General features: G+C 41.3%; 1 protein-coding gene across 1 annotated transcript in view; it reads right to left on the reverse strand.

Annotated features, from left to right (window-relative positions):
- Positions 1–4145: 4145 nt before the first annotated feature.
- slc49a4 (solute carrier family 49 member 4) overlaps positions 4146–27670 on the reverse strand; it is a 54752-nt gene continuing 31227 nt past the window's right edge. Inside the window, exons 6-9 of the mRNA XM_067604445.1 lie at positions 27564–27631; positions 20558–20685; positions 15654–15836; positions 4146–5916 (exon numbers count right to left, since the gene is read on the reverse strand). Coding sequence (XP_067460546.1) covers positions 5801–5916; positions 15654–15836; positions 20558–20685; positions 27564–27631 — 495 coding nt within the window. The 3' untranslated portion in view covers positions 4146–5800. The remainder of the gene's footprint in view (positions 5917–15653; positions 15837–20557; positions 20686–27563; positions 27632–27670) is intronic.

The raw sequence follows: 27670 nt of genomic DNA on the forward strand, positions 1-27670 counted from the left end.
TATACATGGTATCTTACTGGTTTACAGTTGCTATGGTTACCTTGTACACTAAGTTGTGGCAGTGGTTAAACTGTGTTGGAGTATATATGCTATAATGAGCCTGCACACCTGTTGTCATGTATGGGAGGGAGTGCTTGTTGCTTGTATGTTTATTGTGTGCATAAACTTAGCTGATGCTTTCATGCAGAGCAACTTGAAATTAATGAGCATGTAAGGGTTCGATATGTTGCTCAAGACATATGGCTGTCACATAATAACTGTTACAGCCCATGAAACTGTGACCAAAACGCTCTGTTAGTGTTAGCACTAACTCAGTATGCAGTGTGCTTGCAGGCGTGTGTGTGTCTTCCTTTACATTAGTGTGTCTTGTGTTTTTTTATAAATACTGGTGAAGCATTTATAACTTAATATATTTTGTGTTTTCCCACAGGAGAGGCAAAATACCTCAAATTCACCTGTGATGAATTGGCAAATTAGCAGCCAGCTGTCAAATGCCGGTAGCTTGGGCTTTTGCAGCCCATCTCTCCTAATCAAGAGCACCTAGCCCTTTTTAATATGTTGAAGATAAAGTAACAGGCACTGTGATAGCATTTCTGCTAAATGAGCCATTTGAAAGCGCGGCTCATTTTTCATAATCCTGGAGAAGTCAATTAAGGGACTTGTGGTGCCCGGGGAGGCCCAAGGAGACATTGAGGTGCAATGCAAAGGAAAGAGACACAAAGTGAGTTTTAGTCACAGGAGGAAGAAAAACAAGCAGAGCCACAATGGAAAAACAGCAGGGAAATGTAAGAAGCAGCATCTAAACCAAGAAAACAATAGACGGGGTATAAAAATGTCACACACAGTGACAGCAACATTCAGTTTTCTACAGCCAGCCAGCCAGCTGCTTTCATAGCCTTTGACAGGAACAGCAGCAAAAGCCACAATACCCAAATTGCTTGTGGGTAAAAGAAAACTATTGTTTCACTTTGTGTGGCTCCGTCCGCTCCCCAGAGACCCCAGAGAGCTGCAATACCACGTCCTGCTCTGACAATGAGCAATGAGGAGACGTTGGAGTTGAACTCCTGCTGAAAAGCTGTTAATACACATTTAGCGTTGTGTCTGTGAACTGTGGGAAATGTATGCATCATTACCTTATTTCTCTGTGATAAAAAAAAACACAGCCACCCCTTCTGTCCCGCACTTGTCGGGGAATTTGGGAGTATTTGCTTACATTGAGGCCTCATTGTAAAAAGAAAAGCATTTTCTCCTTAATAACATCCTTCTGTGTGAGTAAAACGGCTCCTCTTTTTGTAGTAATTTCCACATCAGATAAAACTGGATTTAATCAGATTTTCTACTGTGGGTTAGTGGCTCCTGCAGCTTCTCGCTGTCTCTGACATGAATTTAAAACTTCGACAAGTGAAGATTTGCTCTGGTTCAGCTGAAGATCTGATTGGTTTATCCTTCAAAAGTACTCGTGGATCATATTTGAATGTGTTTTCTGTTTCTGCAGCTCACAGTTTTGTGTGGAATAAATCAACAATAAAGGCTGTGTATACGGATATTCTTACAGAATGACAATGTTGATTTATGAGATCTTTTTTTATTGTTTTGTTTTTGAATTTAAATCCTCCAGGAGAAATCTAAAATAACACCACAACAATGGCTGTTAGGTCACTGCGACCATTCCATATTCATTATGAAGTTTCATTTCAAGACAAGAGTGTGTTTGGCTGTGTCGAGTGTTTGGCTGACGACCACTTGAAGCAACTTGACAACCTTTCCTTGGGACCATTTCTTGGATGACATTTCCAACACAGCAAATAAACAAACACACCCATGATAAAATGTATCAATTGATAACTGTGTTTACTTGTTTGGCAGGTTTATGTTTGTTTATTTATGTGGGAGAATATTGTGTTATTTTATGCATTATATTTCTCAAAGTTTGGCTTTATCACAGTGCAAAGAGAACATGGGGGACAGTGACTGGAAGAGAGGAGGTAAGGGGTGAAACTGTCAATAAACTGATTGTCAATAAACCGAAAAGCCAAAACAAAACACTTTCCTCTCCTCTGCAGGATTTGGGATGACTGCATATGACAGCTCCTCTAAAACCCAACAGATCACCATAAACCAACAGTGGATTAATTTTATATTCCTGCAGGCTTGGTTTATAAATATCATGCAATAATCTGAGGCACACCCGACCTAAAACCATCTAATCTGATTTAATGTTGGGCAAAATTAATCTCTTGCAGTTATTTTTTTTTGAATCCCGACGAAAGTCTTGTGCTCCTACCAGACTGAATGGCAACAGCTCAGAGGATCATCAACAGAATCTATAATATTACAGAGGAAGTGAAATTAATCTAAGCATCTTTTCATTCACACACACAGCCACTGATACTAATTGGAACCAGACTGACGACTTTAACAGTGTGTTGCATGCAGACTCGCCCTAGAGACCGTCGTTCACGCCAGCAACAGAGCATGAGCTCATCCCCAGCTGGGCCACCGAGGGGAGGGGGGGAACAGTACATGCACATGACTTAATGGATGGTTTAAAAACAGTGAGGTCATACATGTTCACTCTGACTTGTATCCGAAGAACGAAAGAAAGAAGTAGGAGGAAGTAGGAAATGAGATTTCCTAGAATACAGGTGTCCTCTGAGACCTTCTTCTTATCCTGCTTTGGGATGATGTGCGAGAATGTTCCTGTGCTGCCAAAATAACTCACCAAATGAGTTCAGGCCCCAGCAGAGCATGATGTTATCTGCTCCTTAAAGGCACACTCTGTGATCCAAATGTACATAAAAGACCCTGCAGTCAATCACATATCGACTGACAGCTCTTTTATGACGCAGACACTAAATCTAAGTTATTAACGTTTTCTGGTGTTGTTAAATGTTTGTTTATAATGTTTGTGAACAGGACAATGACAAGTTATGTAAAAAAAAACAAGAATTTTCATTTACATCACACTAAACATGAGGAAATATTTTATATTTGTGATGTCAAGTAAATTGCTCGATGTAGCTTTAAAGCAGAACTCCATTTCCGACATCATGAGGGATGTTTCAGCTTAGAGATTTCTCATTTTTTAACGGGAAATGTAGCATCTACTGTTTTTAGAGCGCAACCCATAGCAGGGACTGTAATTCAAGATATACCAGTCTGTTGCTTGTGACTTTATGGAAGTGTAATACTCCAGTAAATCACTGGGATGCCCTTTTAAACAACTCCAGCCTCACACACCAAACCACTAAACAGGGGCCTGTTATGTCGTACTATATTTTACATTAGACCTGATGTCCTGCAGCTGAGAACAGCAGAAAATGTTTCAGCTAAGTCATTAATAACACAATAACAGCTAGAGTCTCTTTCTGCACTTCAACAGTCGTTGTGACAGGGTTCCATCTAAGCGGGGCACGGATACCAATTTCTTCACAGACTGTAGCCTCCACAGAAAGCAAATAATGGACCATAAGAAAGGCTGAATTTTGGGCCCGGCTGTGATAATGGAAGCAAACTAGTTAACTAGAGTGCAGCCTGTATGTATTTGGACAGTGACATGTTCTCTTGTGGCGCCTCTCTACTCAAGCACACTGGATGAGAAATGAAACGGCAATCACAAGGTAAAAGGACTTTTATGAGTGTTCGAGATGTCTACATCCATACTGGGTGAAAAGTGGAGGACACAAGGCTTATTTTACCCTTAAGGGACTGTGTTGGGAAAAAAAATAAATAAATCAAAAAACAAAAGGGCTACAATTTCTACACAGTTCATCAGATGTGGATGTTACCTCAAATTAAAGCTGAGAGTCAGTACTTCAATGCCACTGTTTCATCTCAAATCCTATGTACTGGAGTGCAGAGCCAAAAAGGTGTCTAAATACTTAGGAACTGCACTGCAAGGAGCAACATTTCCATGCCTTTTCTTTATGAAAAGATCACTGAAAGGCAGTGATGGAAATGTACGAGACCACTAATGTAAAAGAGAACAAGGCAGGTTGAGGAGAAGTGAGCACAACACAAATACAAATTTAACTCCGGCATCGATGGACATCACAGATCGATAACGTCCAACAGCAAAAAGTCATCGAGAGGTACGTTTTCGAAAACCTTATTAGCCTGTCAACGACAGAAGAACAACAGCACTGTTATTCTTAAAATGTTCATTTTAATAAGGTGCTGGAAATATCTGACAGTCACATTTGTTCTTTTTCCTTTCCACAGAACAAGGACATTTATAACCCAAAGCCCAGGAAACCACAGAGTATTTGCTGTGAAGAACGTGACCTTTAACAATATATACAAGCTAGTCACAGTGTGGAAGAGAGGGAGGCTGAACGCACCGCACTGAGCAATTAAGGCAACACGTCAAAAGGTAAAAGACAAACCTTTTCTGTACAAGGAGAGTAAAAAAAATACAAGCACCAGGAAAAACATTACAGAGCCTCCTCGAAGCCCAGAGGAAAACACATTAAAACAATTCATATATCTGCTGTGCAATACAAAGAGACATAGAGAAATCATGGACAAGTTAGAGAATGTAAATGACAGATGTTTTTCATTTGCCTTGATGTGTTTCTTTGTGGTTATGTCCTTCCAGATCTGAGTTCTGTTACAGCTCAGGTTTTATCAGTTAAGGAATCCAAAAAAAATAGCTACTTCCCTCTTTTTCCCTTAAGGTTTTTGTCAGTAGACTTTCAGTTGGCGCAGAGACACCTGCTGGTGCTTTGCAGTGGGAGCAGCTTGGCAATTACAACACGACGTAATCCTCATGTCTATATAATAAAATAATCTCCCTCAGTGTGCCTTGGCTGTGGTTTGCAGTCGTCACCAAACATCCTGTTTTAGTGAAACTGGGTGTCATTTGTGTTAGTGTTGAGACAGTTCCAATAAATACTATCAGACTACTGAGGACAACTAAAATATTAAAAACAGTAAAAACAAATTAACATTATTAGATTTAAAAAACAAACACACAAACAACAAATCTCTTGGAAATTGACATTATGAATCATAAATAGGCTGATGAACTTCTGAAATGTGAATGTATAACAGTTCAGGGAACTTTTCCACATGAACAGTTCATTGGTGAAAAAAAAAGCGCAGGCTCATCCAATCCCAGCCCACGTCTCTGGCTGACATCCAAACATCAGTGTGGTTGGTAATTTCTGTTCTTGCATAATATTCATCTTGAGAGGGTAATAAAATGTAGTTTCCACTGATGAGCCCCGACTCAGCACAGCCAGGCCTGCTGATTGGCTGACAAACCTGTCCCATTATAATGCTATACTTCCTTGTTAGTGGCCGACATTCAATGCTGATCCGGAGTCAGCTCATTATCCAGCTTCAGGACAGTGTCCAGTCATTTTAGAGACAGTCGGGGAGGTGAACCGAGCAGCCACACGGGGGCGACACTGAGAACATCTTTAAATATTACATTATCTGTAAACAACAACAATTAACAGTCGGTCATGCTGCGTTTGGTTAAAAAAAAACTAACCGTTCACAAAACTTTTTTTTACATACAAACATAGACTGACATATAAAAACAGGTAATGATGTGTTAGTCATATGGCCTCGAGTCAGTATAAAGAGTAAACATTGACGCTTCTTGCTTCTTCTCAGCAGCCATACAACAGCAATGCATCACCACCGTCACCACATTTACATCCTAAAATCTTACATCTTAAAAGAGTGTGGGCTTTCCACATTATCTCCCTTTTCTCCTCGACTTTGTGCAAGAATAATTATTCAGTCCTTTATTGTTAACGTTGTTTTTGACCCGTGGGGGGGGGGGGGGGCGTCACACGGAGACAAAGACGTCCAGGTAGAGGCGGTCGTAGGACTCCCTGAAGAAGAGGATGAGGACGAGGCTGAAGAGACAGGAGCCGGTTAGACACCAGTTCAGCCATGACAGCTCTGTGTGAAGAAGAGAGAGAGAGAAAAAGAAAGACATGTTTGGGTTAGATTTTAAGTTGTGTGCTTCAGCTCAGATCCAGAACATGATACCTTGGGAGGGCAGGTAGGGTGACTTTCAGACTTTTTTAATTAACTGTATATTTGTTTGCCTTTGTTTTTCTTTTTTCCACCTTATTTTTTCATCTTTTCCTCTTGCCTTCCATATAAAATGAATATAGACTATATTGCCAATAGTATGTAGACACCCCTGTCTACTGTGTAGTTTTTGTTGTGGTTTGGTTTTTCTGGTTTGGTCTAGGCTCTTTAGTTCAAATGAAGTGAAATTTTACTGTCGCAACACACAATGATATTTAAGACAATCATGTTCTTCCAACTTTGTGGCAGTGGTTTTGGGACAATGTTCCTGTGCACGAAGCCAGCCCCATAAAGAAATGGTTTTCCCGGTTTGGTGTAGAAGAACTTGACCGGCCTGCACAGAGCCCTGACCTCAACCCCATCCAACATCTTTGGGATGAAGTGGAATGCCAACCATGAACCAGACATTATTGCCCAACATCAGTATCCACACACTTTTGGCCATATAAAAAAAAAAACCAAACCCAAAACATATGCAACATTCAGTTTCTTTTACACTGTAGTGTTTAAAAGGACAAAACATAAAATACATACAGCAGATCAAATGAACTGTCACCTAGGAAAAAAAGATGATACTGAGAGAGTATCTGAACAGGAAATGATGACTGAGTTCCTAACCTGTCTCTGTAGCAAGGTACAGACCACAATATATGACCACATGGTCCATCACAATGAAAAATGATTCATCTACATACATCCATTAACCTACTGGGAGTTAGTGCCACTGAATAATGTATGAGTGTTATGGCTAATCAATAGGAATTCCAGACATACCATAAGAACATCCTTCTCATGAAAGCTGTCTTTCATAATGATTCTGAATAATTCAATGATATTGGCAGTGTTCCCCATTATCATTGACCTACACTTGAACCTAAACATGGTGCAGAATGAGGTGTTCTATTTTCACAGCTCTGTTCGAGCTCCATTAACCACAGGAGAGGTGCTCTGGCTGTCTGCAATAATGCTGAATCTGGAGGGCAGATGGAGAGTCCGCAGTGGCACTGAACCATCGGCATCTTAACTCATCAGCACACAGACAAATAAGCTCTTCTTCTTGTTCAGCCTCTGTGACGCACGCGCTCAGATTCACCACAGATGAGCATGCAGCCACACCCCGACACGAGAATCAAGTCTGAGCAAAAACCAAATCAATAAATCCCTTCTTCCAAATGCATTAAGTAGCTCTCCCAGCGAAGCCGGCTGTCTCAACCACACGCACAAGTGTTTGTCCTGACAAAGACATTAAGCAGAATCTACACTTCTCAGTCAGGCCGGAGGATGTGGTGGCAGCAGGCAGCTGCTTGGGTCCTGATAATAAGCCAGACTAAACAGAGAAATCAGGTCGTAACACGACGTGGAGACCTGAGGGCACCCGCCAGTACAATGTCTCAACTCAGGCCGCCTCCGCTTCCATTCCAATCGACTGGCTTTTCATAACATCGTCAATCAGCTGCCCTGGCCTAAAGAGAGCGACTGATCAATGCAGGAAGACACCGGTGCTTGGACTGCATGGCGCGGCCTCTTTATGGTAAATTATGAGTTTTGGGTGTTTAATCGCTCACCCACTTTTATGAGGAGAAAGAATGCGGGGTTAGAGGTGTGAAGATGAAAGCAAAGGATAAATCGTGGCAAAAGGGGAGGTGGAGAAGGGGTTTGAGAGGGGGGGGGGGGGGGGGGTGAGGGTGTTTGCGGCGAGGTGTCGAGACTCCTGAAGCAGCCTCATTAATCAGGAGTGTGTGAGCTGGACAGCAGGAGACCCGGCGTGGAGGCGGGTTAATGGAGTTGTGTTTATCTGACCTGCCGTCTCCTCATCTAACTCTGTCTTACTTTCGCACGTGTACGCCCGACAGAGAGTCGTCCATTTAAAGTTGGAAACACAAAGTCTGCTTCTGTGTGTGTGTGTCTTTGTGTGTGTGTGTGTTTGGGCCTCCAAGCCTTAAATGAATGCTAATGCAGAGCTTGGTAATTGGAGTAATTCAATCAGGTGATGTGGTAAAAATGGACAAGGAGCTCAGTCGCAGCCCCTCTGATCTCAAAGGACATGCCTGGAGCAAAGTTTGGGGGTGATATGCTAAAAGTTTGGCTGAATGGGTAAGCTAATGGGAAGGGGAACAAAGGAGGAAGAGAGAAGTGAGAGGAGAAGAGAGAAGATTAGAGCAGATGAGATAAAAGGAAGGAGAGGAGAGAGAAGTCACTTAGCTCTGATTCTGGAGGCTCCTCAGATCACAGGTTTGCTTTAAAGTTGTTTATAAGATTTTAATGAGCGCTGTTGAAGGACAGATTTATCTGGCTTGCACTGTGTCACAGGCTGGTAAACTTTCCTATAACAGTGAGGAGCCACAGACTCATGATATATATATATAAACTCCAGGCTGAGCACTACAAGTGACTGGGCTCAGAGGCTGTGAAACACTCAACAACACTTGAGAATTTGATTTTTTTTGTTTTTACTTGTTTTAATTAATTCTATGGGTAGGCTTATATATGTATTATTATAACAATTTGTAAAGTTTTTAAAATAGCTAATAATTAAGTAGCTGAAGAAGACGGCTGTGATGATGTGAATATTTTTTAGGTTATGCTGTTCTTTCTTCATCTCTCTTTAGTCCTTCCTTTTCCTCCTCTTCCCTATTTGTACAGTGGTCCTGATGGTGATGCTATGGCAACCACCAAAAGACAAAATTTTGACAATTAATCTAGAATCTGACAGTTCAACAGCTTTGTAAATTTCTAAAAGGAAAGTGTGTTTAATTATAAATCTGTGACTAAAACTTGCAAACTTTAGTCCAGCTGTTGGGATAGTGTCTGTTGCTGCACATCATCGTTACCATGATGACCCACACTGGATGTGAACAAATTGCCTCTGCCACTTCCCACCTCTGTGGGTATAAGCCAGCAAGCTACAAACATTGTGTAAATAAGTGACCTAATAACATTCTCAAACAATTTACACGACTTTGTGCTGAGCAGCACTTTGGTTTTGTTTGTATCTGTAATCTTGGAGGCACAGGACATAGAAAAGATGATCATGGAAACTATAATAATTATCTCTTCCTCCAAGACTAAACCTCCAGTCACACCACTGCATCACCTTTTTGTTGACCGGTGGAATTTGGCGCTCATTGGCATAAAGTTAAAATGTTTAAACTTTCCTCCCTTCTTTGCACTGTTGATCAGTCCTGTGTCGTCTGCAAAGAAATTCGCTCACGACCAAAAGAAAATGAATAGAGCTGAACTTTACGTTGTGTTCTGAGCGTCTTCAGTGTTAGACCTGGACAAGATTTTTTTTTAAGTATTTTGAGGCCTTTTATGCCTTTATTACTAAGTTAAAGTAGAGAGGTGACATGAAATGAGGGTGGAGTGACATTGAGAAACCATTGAGAAACCCTGCATAGAACACTAAGACATAGTTGTAAATGTCATGTATTATACAGTATGTGGACATTGTCTATTTATTTGAAATTCAAAAAACTTGAATTTTGACTTCTTGAAATCTCTTGACTGACCAATTTAGTATGTACAGGAAACCATTTACAGAGCAAGACATTTGAACACATGTTTTCAAGCTGTTGAATTTTTTGACACTTTGTCTACATTTTCTCTTTAAATCTACTCAGATTGTAGGAACCATTTTCCAAAAGCTGAACTGAAAACTGAACCTATTGGACATCAGCCACAAACCACAATCCAAATGATCAGTGGTGCCATAAACTATAGCTGGGTCTCTTTAACAGTATGAACATATTCAGAGGACATCAGTGTGAACACCGGACAGTTCATCATATTAACAGCCTATTACTGCAGCTGCCACCGTCAGCAGATTGCCGCTGCAGATAGACAGACAGACACGTGGGCTGACAGGCCTCTTATGGCCTTAATCAGTCTTAATTGAGGTCAGTGCAGCGTTGTAATTAATGCGGTTCAGTGTCTCCTTTATGGCTGCGGCATTTGTTTGAGAAGACTGAGGTCACACCTGAAGATACATGGACCAGCTTCCCGTAAAGAACAAGATCATCCATCATGAAATGACCACTTCATCATTACGATGCATGTGGAAATATTTACTGTGGATCGTCAGGTTGGTAGCACACCTATAATAGCCACATTCTTCAAAATGACTGCCAATATGTGTATGTGTGTTTACTTCATGTGTGTGTACACAGATTCCATGTGCTGCTGTTCATTTATTCTGTCAATGTTGCTCCTCACTCATAATTTAAAACTCTTCCAAAAAAAACAAACCAAAGAAAACAGCAAATGAAAAAGGCCTTTATTCTCTCAGGAGTGACTGAGCTCTACAAAGAAATGTTCTTTTTTTTTTGTTGTTGTTTTTTTTTAACACCTCCACAGACTTTACGGGGGGTTTAAAAAGTTACTCTGCAGAAGCATTTTCACTTCAGATGAGCATGCAAAGTTTAGCAGAAAGGAAAAGAAAAAGTTCTTGGGACTAAAGAACCGCAGCAATTATTTCTCTGTGCTGAATAATTCCTGCTTCCCCCTATGCAAGAAACTAACAACTCACAGCTGAACGGAAGCTAAACGCCACCCATCCGCTCCCTCCTCTTCTTCCTCCACAGAACTTTTGAGGCTCTTTTTCTGCACAATACCTCTCTGCTGCTTTGTATTCCACCCGGTGCACTGCGCTAAATGACACAAATACACTGCAGATGAAATCGAAAAAGAGCAACAAGCGCAGATATATGGCCTGGAGGCTCCATTCATGTTTCCGAGACACATGGCTCAGGGACTTTGAGGATTTTTTTAAAACACAACAGAGTCAAGAGGCCAGTTAGGACTGGCTGAATCAAAACCAGCCTCTCATGGATATTAAAATGGACAAGCAGGTAAATTCATAAATGCCTCTCCGCTCACAGGGAAAAGGAAAGTAATTCAGAATGTATAATGAGGCAGTGGGCAGCCAAAAGGAAAACCCTAAAATGAACTTTAAACTGGAAATAGATGGAAATCTTTAATGGCTGGGGTTGCCAATTTCAAATATCAGGAGGTGAAAGCGCTTTGAAAAGACGAGCCTCATGCAGAATTTATCAGTTTTGAAGTCTGCATATTATTTGCCACATCCATAATGGGACCACGGAGAGGAAATTAGAGTAATGAGATGGCCCACTAGAATGCTTCCAAGGGGAATTTACATAATAATCAAATTAATCTTTGCAGGAGGGATCTCTTCAGGAGAACAGAACGCAGCTGATTTCTAAACACGACAGGAAAAATGCACTTTTTTTAATTCCCAGGCTTGAGTGGCTGGATGAGTCACCGGCTGAGCGAGTAGGAGACCTTCTATCTCCTCATCTTCTATTGTGGTATATAAAATAGAAATAATATATAATTAGAACATATATATATATATATATACTCTGCACGATATCTTTTAACCCAACATGAGCTCCTTAAAGTGCGTAGAAAAAGTGGAAATTTTTCTACATTTCCATGAAAACTGGGCAAACTGCATCCGCTGATGAAGATGATGTGATATGATTGAAAGCTCCACAACAGCTGCTAAAAGGACTTTGTATTTAGATTGTTTTGCCAACTACTGTTTCCAAAGTCAAGAATAACCTCAGACGTGCAGAATACATCATGATATAAAGATCCAATAATCAACACTGGCCAATGCTGAAAAAAATCTGATGTTGTGATATTTCGCAAGAATTTCCTTGATATCAATATATACTTCAAGAATGAAAGAATATCACAGATGTAATAAGTGAGAAATTTAACATTTGATTAATAAACTTTGTAATGGCAAGGTACTGTTTCTAAAAAACTTCAAACATACTTCTTACAACTTACTCATTGGCCAACACTTATACAGATACTACTATCAGTGATGTCCTTAACAGGCTGCATTAGGTGCTCCCTAAAGTACCAATAACAATCCCCACTGGAGGCCTACTGACCAATGATATCAGCAAGCCTTATATTATCAGCTGATGAGGCTGGAGATGTTCTATAGTTTTCAACAATCTATCATTGTCAAGACTCACTAGAGCACAAAGTGTGTATTAATCTGCATCTGATAATAGTCTCCAACAAATGCACTGTTTGAGAATTGTTTGCTGAGAAACGTCAGTGCATAGCATGACACATGAGCCGGTACGCAGGCTGTGTAGATTAGCTGTATTGATTAACATAGAAGTGTTCTGTTCCGTCAGACTCACAACACGGATGACTGAAAAATGCGGCTGAGACGCTTTCAGTGTAGACAGCGTGTTAGAAAGTGTTGATAGAGACAGAAAAACGCATTGTTTTAATCATTTCATGGGATTTGCTGACAAAAAGAAAAATTTGGATTAAGCCAGCCTTATCCTTGAATATATCTCACTATTATAAAAAGCAAATCCAAGAGGATACTGAATCTTGTATGATGATACCCATATTACATTGATTTATTGCACCTCCCAGCTCATACAGACCTGCAGACAGTGGGTAGTTACCATGTGGCAGAAACAGTAGACTTCAGCAACTCGGCACCCATAGACAATTTGTGCTAGTAGGTGATTGGTGGCAATCTCCCACTCAGGTAGTCATCTGCGAGCTCACGTATACAAAGACGGCATGCCTGCAGCGGTATGAACTTTCTGACAAAAGAGCTTCCACGCATCCTATTCTGTTACACCACTTCAGGGTAGGAAGTGAAGAAGAGAGCAGCAAAAGCCTCCATCATCTCAGCTTGATCTTCTCCCCCGACTGTCGCGGGGAAGTTGTCACGATCCATCTCAGCACATCTGACGCCCTTCAGCTCGCCCACACACACACACACACACACACACACACACAAACACATGTCTACACTCGAAAAACAAGCACATACATACGCTTCCTCAGAGCTACACAAACCACAAATTCACACTCGTGCACATACGTTACCTTCAGCACTGGCCAGCGGTCTATCATTCAGGACCACAGAGAGAAGTGCAGAGCAGAGGATACATCATGTATTCTTTATGAGTCCTTCTCTTGTGATTGTGTGTTCGAGTGTGTGTGTGTGTGTGTGTGTGTGTGTGTGTCGGCCTGCAGCTGCTCCATCTACCTCTATCTCCGTCTATCCACACCTGGTATCCGGCTGTCTAATCTATGATTTATCATCAAACTGACACACTACAAGTTCAGAGAATTTAAAACACATCGTTTGTCATCTGGATCACACTCACGAGCAATTTTCAAACAGCTTCGTCTTTGTTTGAGTTGTCCCTTAACTACTCTTCTTTTTACTGTGAAAATTAGTGAACTTAAATTAAACAAATCTACTCAACGCTTTCCCTCTCAGATTCCCCTCTCAGCCCTTCATCTAGTCCAACTAGATGTCAATGCTTAACAAGATTATCCACATTTCTGTGCCTTTATCAAATTTGATAAAATGTAATAATGTAATGTAATAATACACCAATAAAAAAAACTAAACATGCACTTTCCAGACTTCTTTCTTGACAGCTCTGGGAAATAGTGCTTGACAAGATTATTTATCATTTATAAGAAAAAATAAGACTTCATCATCCAAGAATGATTATGACTATCTTGAGTAGCCCTTTTTTCTTTTTTTACAGTGTATTATTACCAACTAAATGCAAAATGGTCTGGCAGTCACTGGTAACATTCTCCCCTTTACAGGCCACTTTGGCAGGAAAACAATCACAACTCAAGAGTTACTCTCCTCTAAAAATCTGGTTGGGTAAGAAAACTGTGACAGCAGTGGGTGAGTTTCTCAATGTACCAGCCAGGAAACAGAATATTTTGCTCACACAGATCAGGAGACAGGAGGGGCCAAGATGAAGCTTGGGCTCTGCAAAGTTTTGATGGGCCGCTTTCTGACACCATTTAATCCAAAATATGAGCAACAGATGAATCCATGATCAAATTAATTGCAAGTTGTAGCCTTGAAATATGCCCATGTCAGGATATGTGACATGTAAATGTTTGAGACCTGCTGTTACAAGACAAACTGGTTTGAACTTTTTCTTCCTTTAGAATCCACCAGTCACTTTGGCTGCTGGATTAGCTACACACACACACACACACACACACACACACGCACACACACACACGCACACACACACACGCACACACACACAGTCATCGCAGCCATTTTCTCCAGAGCCAACTTTATTTGTAAGATGCAAATCACCTCTTTGTGGGATTTGGAGGCTTCATGATCCTTGATAGCAACCAATATTTGGTTCCCACAATAAAGCTGTTGTTTGTAGAGATGCACTGATTGATTGGCCACCGATCAAAAACGGCCAGTTTTCAGCTGATTGGTCATGACTGGTGACCAGTTCTGATCAGTCTCATATGTCATATTTATACACATGTGCTCCACATAGCCGCATGATGGTTCATGTTGTGCTCACAGCAGCTCAGACAGTAACGTCACATTCACACTCACACTAAAACTAAGTGATATGAAGTGCAGCAGAGGCTCGCTGTCGACTGGTTACAGCACGTCAGCCTCCGTGGCTGATAGGTTGAGCAAATTCATCGGTATTTGGCCGTTGGCCAGTGCTAATTTCCATCCTTACCCGAGGGCCTCTGGACCTCACGGCTGTTCGGGTCAAACAAGAATCATATTCACCTGCACTGGCAAGACAACCCAGAAGGCAGGATCAAAATACAGTTGTCAGGCAGCAGCTGCCAGTAGCCTCGTAGCTATTGGAAAAACTTGGCAGAGGAGGAGGCTGGAGTTCATGAATATTTATGAGGGCCTGAAAATATATCTCTTATTTATTCAAACAAAAAGAGTATAAGGAGGGTTTGTCAGAGATAGATTTGTCATTGCAGCTGATTGGTGCTGTGATGTGGCCAAACTGCAAATTGCAGACAGGTGGGCAAAGATCACAGAGCTGGAGTCATGGAGCAAACCATAGTCCAGAGTAGACAAAAACATTCACACATGCACACAAAAATGTACTCTCTCTCTCTCTCTCTCTCTCTCACACACACACACACACACGCACACACACACACACACACACACACACAGACACGCAGGCTCTTACATGGATGACTGAGCTCAGTTTACTTATGATTTTGCTTTCTCCTGTGAAAGCCGCAGAGACAGAGGAGAGGCAGATGACATGCTGTCCTCTCTGCTGTGGGCCCAAATTATTATATCAAACTCTGCCAGGCGGCCAACTCAAAGATAAATCAGAGGCTAAATTACAATCTGAAGGTTTTCTTTCTTTGTACTGAATGTGTCAATTGCATCGGAACCTAATTTTCCCACCATCCGCCTTTTATCGGCAGTATCTGCAGGGCTTGGAATGGATTTTTCAAAACAATGGGACCGGTGGAATTTGAGAGGCAGGAGAAACCTGCAGGGGGACAGAAGGCTTCTGAACGGAACAAAAACTTTTTCATGGCCAATAATAAGAAATATAAAAGAAATATTCAAGTTAACCCAACCCTATGACTGGATGGGTCACCCATTAAATGGCCTTAAACAGGCACATGCAGGTAGTATACAAAATGAATGAATAAATGCATTTATATTGTGAAACAGTACTACAGCAACAGGGATTTCATCACATGTCTCTCCGTCACATGTCTCTCCTTTACCATACATGCAGCACTCACTGTCTTACCTTTACAGTAGAAGGTGAGGAAGAAGAGGAGTAGGCCGGTGACCAGGTTGCCCAGGAAGGTGACCACCCCACAGGTGATGCCTTCAGGGACTGGGTACACTGTCTCAATGAAGAGCTCAAAGAATATTGGCACACTGCTGTTGATAAAAATGCCCACCAGGATGCAGGAAGTGTACAGGATGGCTGTAAAAGGGGGAAAGAAACAACAAAAAGTTAAGATTTTAATTGGAAACTTTGATGTAACGGCATATCAAATCCCATCTGGGTAACTCTTTATAACTGCAGCACGCTGGTCAACTTTATGGAACAGCAGTGGTGATTTATGCCACCTTCCACAGCTTCCGACTGTGCCATTTGTTCTTCGCAGCACATAGATTTATGACGGACTCTCATCCTGAAACATTTCATTTTGAATACCACCCCTTAAGGTAGCAATTTACTAGAAACAAAACCAAAACACTGTCACTATATGGATGGAAAATGGCCAGTTAACAACCGAAACAACATGCCACATCCTCCAAGACCACAATCACCTTCACCTGAACATCATTAGTAGCATTTTTAAGGTTTGTCCTTTGAACTGTGTGTTTCTAGGTTTCCTTTGTTTGTTTTTCATGTTACTATTTCATGAGTCCACTTTCAGGAAGGATCAGTTTGAGGTTGCAGGTGATCTGCTGGTAGAGGATATGTGCATACAGTAACCAGGGCTGGGTGTCAATATGATACTTGACTTTCAGTAAGGATAACAAAACAATACTTTTCCATACCTTACTTAGACAGATAGAAACATGTTTTCCCCTAAATTCCTTTTGTAATTCACCAAGAGGCCAAACATGTTCAAAAATGTTTAATGTTGTCTGCAGCCATGGCTAAATATGATTGAAACACCTCTCTCCCTCCTTTACGTTCATCTGATGGCAATTCAACATGTCAGCCTCATGTCTAATTAATCACCTTAGGTCACTTTTACATAAAAGTCATGACAGCAATCTTACTAGGTCAGACTTAGTAACATTTCATATTGCTTTCAACACGACACAAGTCTGAATGCATCACATCAAGTGCAGCAGCACAAAGTAAAACATGCAGAAAGAGAGAAACGTCTGTCTTGTTTAGCCTTCGAACATCACTCTTATAAATGTTATATCTCAATCATCATCTCTTATGCACGAAATCGGTTTAATAAATGAAGAAACACTGTGAAAAGCCATTTCGTTGAAGAGATTGATCTTCTCTCACGTCAGATCGGTCGATTCATGCAAAGAAATCAATATCTGGAGAAACTCTTTACATACATACAGTATGTAAGCAAACAGGAATGACAGAGTAGTAACTTATCGTCCTGTTAGTCAACACTTGTGCATGTCAGACTTTATAAAACAGGCGTCAGAATTCTCCGTCTAATAACTTTAAATGATGAAATTGACAGTAGTGATGTGATTCTCACAACGGTCATTAATTAAGACTTCAACAGCTAAATAAGCTTTGAAACCTGTGAAAGAACAAAAAACTGTCTCAGCTCGTGCAGCAGGTGTTAAATATCATGTAAGCATAGTCTCTTTCCATAAATGGCCTGTCATGTCTCAATAAAGTGAGGAAGATTAACATAAAAGTCATCAATGTCTGAATGACAAAAGCCATCGCTTCCACAGAGAGAAGACATGTCTGAGAAGGGCTCCAGTAAACAAGATAACTAACTCACCTTACACTACTTGACAGTTTTCTCTGTGTTACGTATAAATTGTGAGAGCACTTTGGTTTGAGTTCCTATTTCTTTTCTAATACACTGCTGTTTTTAGTTGACTTGCACACTTGACATTAAGATGCAACTCATTTCACGGATTCTACAGAATATTAAAATCACATTTCTTATTCTTTAGCCAAAATGCGCAGATGTCCACACATAAACAGCTTGTCTCATTTGCTCCTCAAGCATGACAAAATTGTTAGTCTCCATGCTGGCTACTGCTTGTTTAATTTGAGAGCACCTCTCGGCTCCGTTTTTAAAACTTTAATTCTGAATAGTACATTTTTAATTTAAAATCATAATGTTCTGTCTGCCTCAATTTATTTCTCAGAATGAACCCTGTAGAGGTCACCTCTTTGCAAAGCTTTGTGTAATACAGTTGTGTTGCTACTACACACGGCATGTCATTGTCAACTGTGTGTGTGTGTGTGTGTGTTCATGTTTGCAGAGCAATCAGAAAGTGTTCGGTATGTTTGGCCAGCTCAGGGTCTAGTCTCTGCTGCAGTCCTTTGGCCTCTACTTAAAGTAAAATGTGTGAATGTGTATTAGAGTGGATGTGCCGAGAGATTAAGCCATCACCTCTGGAGCATCACTACACCCTCCATCTCCCTTATCACAGCAGATTGGTCCAAATGAGCCCCCTATTAGCCTGCACGTCCCTTTAATCACAGTGCCTCTGAGGGCCCTCGCCTGCCTGCCTGCCTGTGACGGGGAACCCAGGCGCCACTCATGCAGCCATCGAAGGCAGCCTTCCCCTTCTTGTCTTTATTCAGTCCTAATGAAGCATTGATATAAAACACTTAAAGATCCTCTCCAGACTTGTATTAAGACGTATAAAGATACTCTGCTTGGAACAATAATGTGTGTCTGATGTGGTATTTCCACAAAAAAGTATAGTTATCGCTTTAAAATCCTTAAAATGACATTTACTCCTTCTCACTCATTAAAAATTCCAGAAAATATGAATATGCAAATATATTCATGGTGGCACACAGTAGTGCAGCGGCTTCTCCGGCTTATGGAGTAAAGAGTGTTAGGGACTCTTCTCTTAATGTGAGTAAGTATGCAGATAACATGACCAATGCAACTAGGCCAAGAAGGTACAGCCCAACCGAACTTCTGAACATTATCAACAACTCACCCACCTCACTTCCACCAAAGCCTAGAGCCGCACTCAGCAGACTGCAGCTCCTGAGGCTGCCCTGCAGCAGCGGACTGGTGTAGCAGACTACAACAGCTAAGAAGTGAGGGGAAGCAGTGTGCACAGAAGTAGAGCCAGTCTGTTAGCCAAGCTAAACGCTAACGCGACCAGGCCAGCTATTCTATCTAAACAGCAATATGCTGGACTCGGCTTTTCAACTCGACGGGTTGCTACTCTTCTGTGCAGATCAGGAAAAAATCAAGGAGGAAGACTCTACATATAATGATCTTTAATTATAAATGGTCACACACACACAAACACATATTCCTGGTGAAACACTTGTAACGTGAATGCTGTATTTCCACTGTTTACCTCACTAATGACACAATGAAAGATAAAACAGTTCATGCGGTGATAACTTTACAGAGATGTAAAATCATGTCAGTGAGTATCACAAACCGTTGTCCTGTGTTTTGGTGTCTGATGAGCCTTAAACGCATAAATCTGTTACAACTACAGCACAAACAACACACCCCCACCAACGCAGCCCCCTGTGTTGTCTTAACGCAGGGCTGTTTCCATCTGAATCCCACCAACAGACCCCACTAACAACCTCAAATTATTTAAAAAAGTTCTTTTTTTAAAGACTGGTCACAAGCTTGCAGAACTTTACAGCAGATTATACTGATCTGTGTGTGTACTACTGACCATCCCACAGTGGTTTAATGAGGGGTTTTGGCGGATTTAGTTGCAGCATCACACCACCCTCTTGTATGATATGCCAGGTGGATGAACGAGGTTGGAGGCTGGCTGCTGCACACTGCCAGTGTCAGAGATAAGAGGATGTGAGACAGAAAGAGAGTGGTGCCAGGGCCGGGGGAATGATGATGGATGACGATGGCTAGAATCAGAGGCTTTGAACGACACACTGGTATGCTTATTGGTTTGGCTTACGAAAATGCAGATAGGTCCACTCATGTCCCCAATGGGTTTATCACTGAGGTCTATTAATGGATCCATCCTACTGAATATGTACCAAATATACAAGTATTTGGAAAAAGAGACATTTTTTTATTGCTTTGGCTCTGTACTCCAACACTTGAAACAGTAATTACATGATTAAAGTAGTGACTTTCAGCTTTCAGGGTGTTTACTTCCATACTGGGGGAACAGTGTATGACACTTTTTATACAAAGCCTTCCAATTTTAGGGCAGTGCAGATGGACAACGATGTATTTGTGAGGACCAGATTGATGGCAAAATGGCCCAAGCTGCCCAAGTCAGAGCATTGACAGGGATGATGACAAGTGTCTGCTGATGTCTGTGGGTCATAGACTTCAGATTTGACTGCAAAGGGTTTTCAACCACATATTAAAAAGGTACCAAGTAGAGTTTTTGACCACTAATGGTACTGTGGACTTTTGATGGGCAGGTCCGAGTTTTGGTTGTATCTTGTGTGTCTCAAAATGTGGCATAAACATTTAAAAATGTGGGTTTCCAAATGTTTTATGAGGAAGGAACTGCACTGAACACATTTGTGAGACCTCAAAGACTCACAGTGCATTTTGATGATAAATGTGAACTGTGTTTGTTTACATGAAAACTCAACAGGGTACCTTTAAATAGGCTGATTTTAATTTCTGATACCCTAAAACTGGGCAGCCATGTATAAAAGGGCAACAATTCCTACTCTGTTAATTATGTGACTGTAAACACTCTCAAATGAATGATGAAAGTCAGCACTTTAAGCTCACAGTCACTGTTACATTTCCAATCCAATGAGCAGTACATAGCCAACACAAAATGTTTCACTGTACAAATAGGGAGGGCTATATTGTGTGTAATACTGTAATACATAGAAAACACATCTGTGCTTTGGTCCTTATCAAATCCATACTGTAATATATTGTGGATTATCCTGCACTTAGCAAATATATGCGAGCAAGACAGTGCAGCCTCCTAGCTGCACCGCCTGTCTGCAGTGTCACCTTGACTGTGCTGCTCCTGTGGACTCACCTGCAGTGGAGGGGAGGTGAGTGACTCTGCTCAGACAGGTGAGTGTGAACCAGGTAGAGGACAGTGAGGCACCTGCCAGCATTAGCACCAGGATCAGCTTCAGCATCCCCCGGATGGAGTCTGCAAACCTGAAGGGGATGACATCACTTTATAAAAACACTGAGGCAAAGTACAATACATATAAGATAATGATCCGGAAACACATCTGGACAAAAAACATACAAGGGTACTTAAGTGAGTAAAGACAGCGGCTTTGGAGGCAAGAGGCGTCCTTCATAAACACAATGAGCAGCTATGCAATTTCTCAATGTCTGCTTCCTCTGTGTGTCATAATCTATTACTTGTGACATGCATTGTTTCAGAGAAAGGCTAGATCATTTCTTTCTCCCACTTCTTTCTGAGTGCGTCAGTTGTACTTGTCATTACACACGCAGACACTATTCCGAGAGCTGATTCAATTTGTCTCACCAGCTAGGCAGGCAGACTTGAGATGCGCATTGTATTATATTGTGGAAGACAAGCCATCGGGCCATTCCCAAACTCTCTTAAGCATTGTGGTTTCTCTTTGTAGCCCTTTCAAAACCCTCATAGTTCATTAACTACTTTTCACTCCTCTGGGTATGCACATGTATGAGTGTGAAAGATTAGATGAAGCTACAGACGCCTGTAGCAAAGACAAACACTAATGACTTTTATTTTGTTGCTCACAGACAAGATGCTTGAGAAAAGAGGGCTGAACTTGACAATGAACTTTAAGCAAGAATAATAATAATAAGAAGAAGAGTTGGAAATGGCTGATTAGTTCAGCTAGGTTGTGAAGTTCTGTCAGGATGCTGAGGGCCAGGCGATGGGGGGAAATCATCCTTTGGACAGATAATGAGAACATCTCCACTCAGAATGTTCCGGGGTAGCTTTTTTTGATGATATTAATGGGATTTCAAGTGCTGTCATCACAGCCTCAACACTTTACCTCCATGTTCAGTTCAGTTACATTCTGCATTTCTACCTTTGGAATTGAGATCACTGTTAGAGAATGGGCTAAGGGGCATTACATGATGGTTTTTGTCTGTTTTTTTATGTTAAACAGATCTAAAGCTTTCGTATTGCTGTTACAAGCTGGTTTGCATTGGAAAAGGCAGTCTAATCAGAGGGCCAAGCGCTTTCGACTACGCAGAGATGTCTGATTTCTCTGCCCACAGCTACACCCCCTCAAATCTGCATCACCCATCTGCCACTGACTGGCTCTCATCCACAACCCTTCAACCATTCCTGGTGCCAGAAAGGGAGGAAATCCTTAGCTTGCACCCAGCCTAACCCTCATTTCTTTGCTGAGAGGATCACAGCCTGCTCCCCTGTATCAATTCCAATCTGATCCTCTAGGCAGAAAAGCCATAAGTAGCTTATTTCCTATACTCCATCTCTGATGGTCGCTGAGTCCACTGATAAAGAGCCTGGTCACCGATTGGCAAGATAAGTAAGGTGCGACACACTTTGAATTAAACTAATGCAATTGAGTAGAGTTTTGATTTTGAAAACCACCATTTTGACAACCAATAGTAATACAAATATCCTATCCTTATGACTTCTCATATTTTTAATGCATAAGGCAGGTGACACTCCATAGTTTTCTTACATCCAACAATGTCATGAAAGGCCTAAAAGTGCACCAAATGAGTATTAATCCACATCTGAACATAGTCCCCCAAAACATTTCCTCCTGTTTGAGCAACTTATACCGAAACTACAGCATCCAGCTGTTTAAACAGGCTTTTGTAAAGATTTACACACTTCCAAACCAGTGGCCTTGTGGTTGACTGCCGCAGACAGTTTAGTACAAAGTATTAAAAGACAGACTTTATTGGTTTTGGTCTTTTCATTGGATTCATTGACGGTAAAAAACACTTTGCTGTTAAGGTTTGTACGTCTCCAGTAATGTTATTCAGAGCTCTGTTCCACTTAGTGACTGAAGAGGGTCATGTCATCTCATGAGGTAATGTCAGAATTAAAAGCCTATCTTTTACACTCCTCTAACAGGATTTATTGGGCATAAAGATAGCATCATTTAAGTCACACAGAATCAGATTCCATTTTCTGCTCTCCCAGTGCCTTCGGGGAATGATGAAATATCATCACGAGTATGACATTATCATTTGGACCTGTCTAGGTTTTTAGTGAGGGACCTGCAATAAATAACTAAATAGATGTAGACAGTATAATATGATGACCAGTATGCAGCCACAGATTGTCCCTGTTTGCAGGCAAAACAAATTAGGCGATAGCTGATACTCATTTGTGTTTGCGCTATCTCATCTCATTAACCTGGGCTATTGTCTGTCTCAGACCTCTGTGGTGTGAAGAAGAATAACCTGGTTCTGTTTTCTGTCACCTCCTCCTCTCTGACCCCCTCTCCCTCCTCTTTGCTCTGGGTTTGTAATGGGAAGATAATGAGGGATGCTTGTTAGTTATTCTATCCAGCCTCCTCAATCTGTGAAAAAATAAAAATGTGCAGCATGGCACTGTCATCCAATCAGCTTCTGTCTGGGCCACACAATTAAACAGCTGCCAGATTGTTTGTCAAATGTTTCCATGATGGGTGCCACACCTTGGAGCATCCACTGCTAATTGAACTTGCTGCATCGAGCTCCCTGCCACTCAGCTTTCCTCCAGCAAGACACAGGCAATGAAATGTTTGCAAGCAGCCAGTGTTTATTTGGCAAGTGCTAATTCCCTTAAGAAATTTAGCTTTGCAGAAGTATTGAAAATGTGCAACTCCAACACCTGCAGCACAAAAAGCATCTGAAAGGGGCCGTTTTCTGCCCCGTGAGGCAAACTATGCTCAGCATTGGCACAGTACTGTGCTGGCTAGAGGTGTGCAGTAAGTCACATCTCAACATTAGAGATATACTTGCTTTTAACAACACGTTTGCGTGCACATGATGGCTGTCTGGCGTATCCTGTGTCCATTTGGAGCCTTGGTTGTGCACGTCCTCAGAAATTTACACAACACGTCCCCAAGTACGCATATGAACAGTAGGGGCAGTGTAGGGGCAGTATGGGGATGTGACAGGGTCAGGGGTCAGTAGAACATCTGTATGATGTGTCATTGCCGCTGCACAGTGACAAATATGCTTGAATTAACAAAGAAGTAAACTCCTCACGTGTTGCCATGTTTATTTTTTTACATCATGCTTCTTCTTCTTCTTTGTTGTTTGACAGATTTTACATCGTGCAAATCCAGATTTTCAATTTATATTCTTAGTTTTCTGGTGTGCCCTCTAGTGGGAACCCACAGTAATACGTGACGTACATAGGCAAGTATGTGAACAATTACGTTCACGACGCAGCCATTTGTCTACGCGAACACATGGTTAAAAAGCAAGTATATCTCCAGCCTTAAGGGCTGCTAGTGGGTGAGACAAGGGACAAAGATTGCTCACTGCTCAGTTCATTAGCACAAGATTTCCTGGGAGTGTTTCTAATGATGCCATATTGTAGCAAGTGGATAAAGACGGAGAAGGAAAGTGGCAGAATTTATTTTAAAGGGAAAAGAAAGACAGAAAAGATTGAAGTTATTAAAGTATCTATCTGCTGTTCTAAAACAGGTTTCCAGTTAGGACACCCCAGGAAGTTTTCATATAGAGGCTCACACCCCAACGGACGTCACCCCAGTAACTTAAGACAACTGATGAGCATGTCTGCTTCCTGTGGTGTACAAATCTGATTTTTGTTTTGATAATTTTTTCATAATTATATAATAATGCAAAAAAGTGACTTTCCAAACACTTTCTGTATCAACTTCCATTTAATTTCAGGATGACTCACTAAATCTCACTAAGGGAACATTCGTATTGTTTATTGTTTTCTTCCAGTTTATATTGGCAGGTGAGAGCAAACCCATTCACTTCCAGGTGCAGACCAAAATATGAGTCCTGGCCCTGTTGCTAGCAAACCACTTCCCAAAGAGTGACTGAGAATGCTAAAGATTATGTCGGTTAACTTAATTTTAACTGTAGGAAATGACCCTGAACTGTGTAGTTTGATGTGTAAGAGACAAATGTTGAAGTCTGACAGCCAGCAGATCATCAAGCTTGAAAAGTTCATATTGTTAGCGTTTGAATCCCCCTGGATGACACATTAAGCCTCTATTCAATAAATGTAACTTTTGTGTACTTTGGCAAACGCACTAGATGCAATAAATGACTGTTTCTACCATTCCTGTCAACTGGACAGTGAGCATGGGTATTATAAAGGCCAAAAAACCCCAAAGAAGTCCACAAACACCATATTTAGCACATTCCAACAGTTGCACATAGAGCAAATGAAGTGTGACCAGTTGGCAAAGCTGAATTTTATTTAACTATCAACTGTTGCAACAAAGAAAGACTAATCAATCCCTCCAGTGACTCAGAGTCTCTGTAATCAACACAAATAATTCAACAGCTCTGTTTACATACACTTTCATCTCGTGCTGCAAACAGCTTCATTGATTAACAGTGGGAGTTATGGGCTCATTTCCCTGATTACAACTTTAAGAAAACACTGGGCCTGCCTGGAAGTGCTGATTGGGCCTCCGCCTGCGATAAACATATATCCGTCAGAGCAGGAATGAATCCCTTGCTTTTGCAGACTCCACACTTTGTCTTCACGGTGTGGCTCCCTATCCATCAATGGATGGCGAAGTGACGGTTGCATTAGCATTCCCCTCACTCTATCACAGTGTTGCTGCATTCAGATCATATATTAAAAGAAAGTAGATGAGATAAGGGGAGCAAGGGAGAAACCACCCCCTTTACCTCAACTCAACCCTCCGCTGTTCTTTAAATAAGATTTATTAGATATTAATAATGTTATAAACAGCACAGCTTGCCGAGCGTCAGGTGGATAGACTGAAGTACTGAATGTGTGACTACAAAGTGACCAGAGCTAGTCTCCCAGGAGGAAAATTCAAAGCTCCTAGTTTCTAATCTCGTTTGTCGGGTTGCAGAGGCAGAGGCAAGGCTATCACACAGAACACAAATTGATTATTTGTACGTTTTACGGGTTAAAGGACATCCTCTGTGTTATGTGATGCTAGAATTGTATTTCTTCTGCAACAGATGGTTTTAAGAGCGTGTCAACCTTCCTTTTAGTATTAAAGTTGTGAATTTAAGCAAAATTGTGGCATTGACCAACTTAACTCCTTTGTACAAAAGGTCAGATTTCCTTGAGTTGTATCCCTTCCTCAGAGGCATGCGTTCGGATGACATTCAGGTGGATTTGATCTATTCATCAGAGGCTCATTCAAGTAATTCAACTTGCAGCCAGTGTTCACCTGTTATAAATATGTCTGTGACTCAATTTTCCAGCAGATCATTGCTTACTAAGTAGCATTGTGATAGTGGGAAACTTGGGATCAGAACTAAGTGAAAGTGTCAGAAGTCAAATTGTTAATCTAAGTAAAGAGGGGCTTTCTCAGCTTCAAATCATGGCTAGACTAAAGGTTTCTAAGGGGGGCAGTGCATGGAGCTCTAAAACTCTTTGCAGAAACTGGATCGGTTGTATTCAAGGCACGATCAGGCAGACCAAAAGTGACCACACCATCACAAGATCAATACATCAAGCTTAGTTCCCTGAGAGATAGAAAAGCAACTTCATCACAGATAGAGAATTTGCTGAATAAAGAACGCAAGACTCCAATCAGTAAAAGTACTGTCAGAAAAAAAAAGGCTGTCTTGTAATGGTCTCAGAGGACGAGTAGCATTTTCTAGACCACTTCTCAAGAGGAGAAACAAGGCCAAACTAAGAAATACCAGCATTTCACAGTGGGTGACTGGAAAAAAAAGTCATGTTTACTGATGAATCCAAGTTTGAGATCAATCTCAGTAAGGAGACAAACAGGACAGAGAATGATACCGCAGTGTATCAAACCCACAGTCAAACATGGTGGCAGGAAGTCTGGGGGTGTTTTGCCTACTCTGGAGATGAACACCTGCACTGAATGGACTACACCCTGACCATGGAGAAGTACCACTCCATTCTTCAGAGACACGTTGTACTCTCTGGTTTGCATCTTTGTGAAGAAGGATTCATACTACAGCAGGATAATGACCCCAAAACATACCTCAAAGCACTGCAAGAACTACTTTAAGACCAAAGGAGACCAACCTGTCATGAACTTTCCTCCACAGTCACCTGATGTCAACCCCACCGAACATTTATGGGGGCATTTGAAGACTGAGAAAGTATTAGTATTCTGTGACATCACAAAAAGCTCTTTGGAACATAGTCAAATCATGCTGGTATAACATGGCTCATCAGGTTTTGCAATGCACACACTTGTGGAGTCCACGCCAGCTCGAATGCATGCTGTCATTAAAACAAAAGGGCAACATACCAAATACTAAGATATTCTGATATTCAAGTATATTTTTCAAAGATTCAACTTTTCACTCAAAGTGTTTTAGAGTTCCATGCATTGCCCCCTTAAAAAACCTTTAGTCTAGCCATGATTTGACACTGAGGAAGCCCCCCTTTGCTCTATATGTATTACACATTTGCTGTAGCACATAGTTCTTTAAAGTTGTGAAATGATATAAGCACTTTTCACTGCTTTTCCCAAGCTGACTGAGGTCATTGTGTGTGCAACTTGTCTGACCGTCTTGGAGACAACACTGCTTCAAGGATTACATGTGGAAAATGTCAGCAGATTCAGCTGCAAGGAAGGTCTGTAAATGTAAATGCGGGGTTATAGTAAATGCTTATTTTCTAATTTGATGCCTCACCGGGTCCATCAAGTTTTCACTGAACTGAGAGGTATTAGTCAGATAATCAGACTGAATTGCCATTTCGTTTTCAGTTAAACGCTGAGAAAATCAGAGAGGTGGGCAGCAATTCAGAGATCTAGAATTAGGCATGGACAGCATTGCATTCGTGTTCACTTTACGTTCTTAAAGTTCACCTTAAAGCCATATTCAGTGGTCACAGGATGAGATAGTCCCATATTTAAAAAAAGTGAGGTACGGCTTACCTGGCCATTGCCACTCCGAACACACATCCGCCAACGGTCGACCAGAAACCAATCCACCCTGCATCCACCTGTGTGTTAGAGGAGAGGAGAGGAGAGGAGAGGAGAGG

Source organism: Thunnus thynnus, chromosome 11 (assembly GCF_963924715.1).
Source record: "Thunnus thynnus chromosome 11, fThuThy2.1, whole genome shotgun sequence".
Classification (NCBI taxonomy): Eukaryota; Metazoa; Chordata; class Actinopteri; order Scombriformes; family Scombridae; genus Thunnus; species Thunnus thynnus.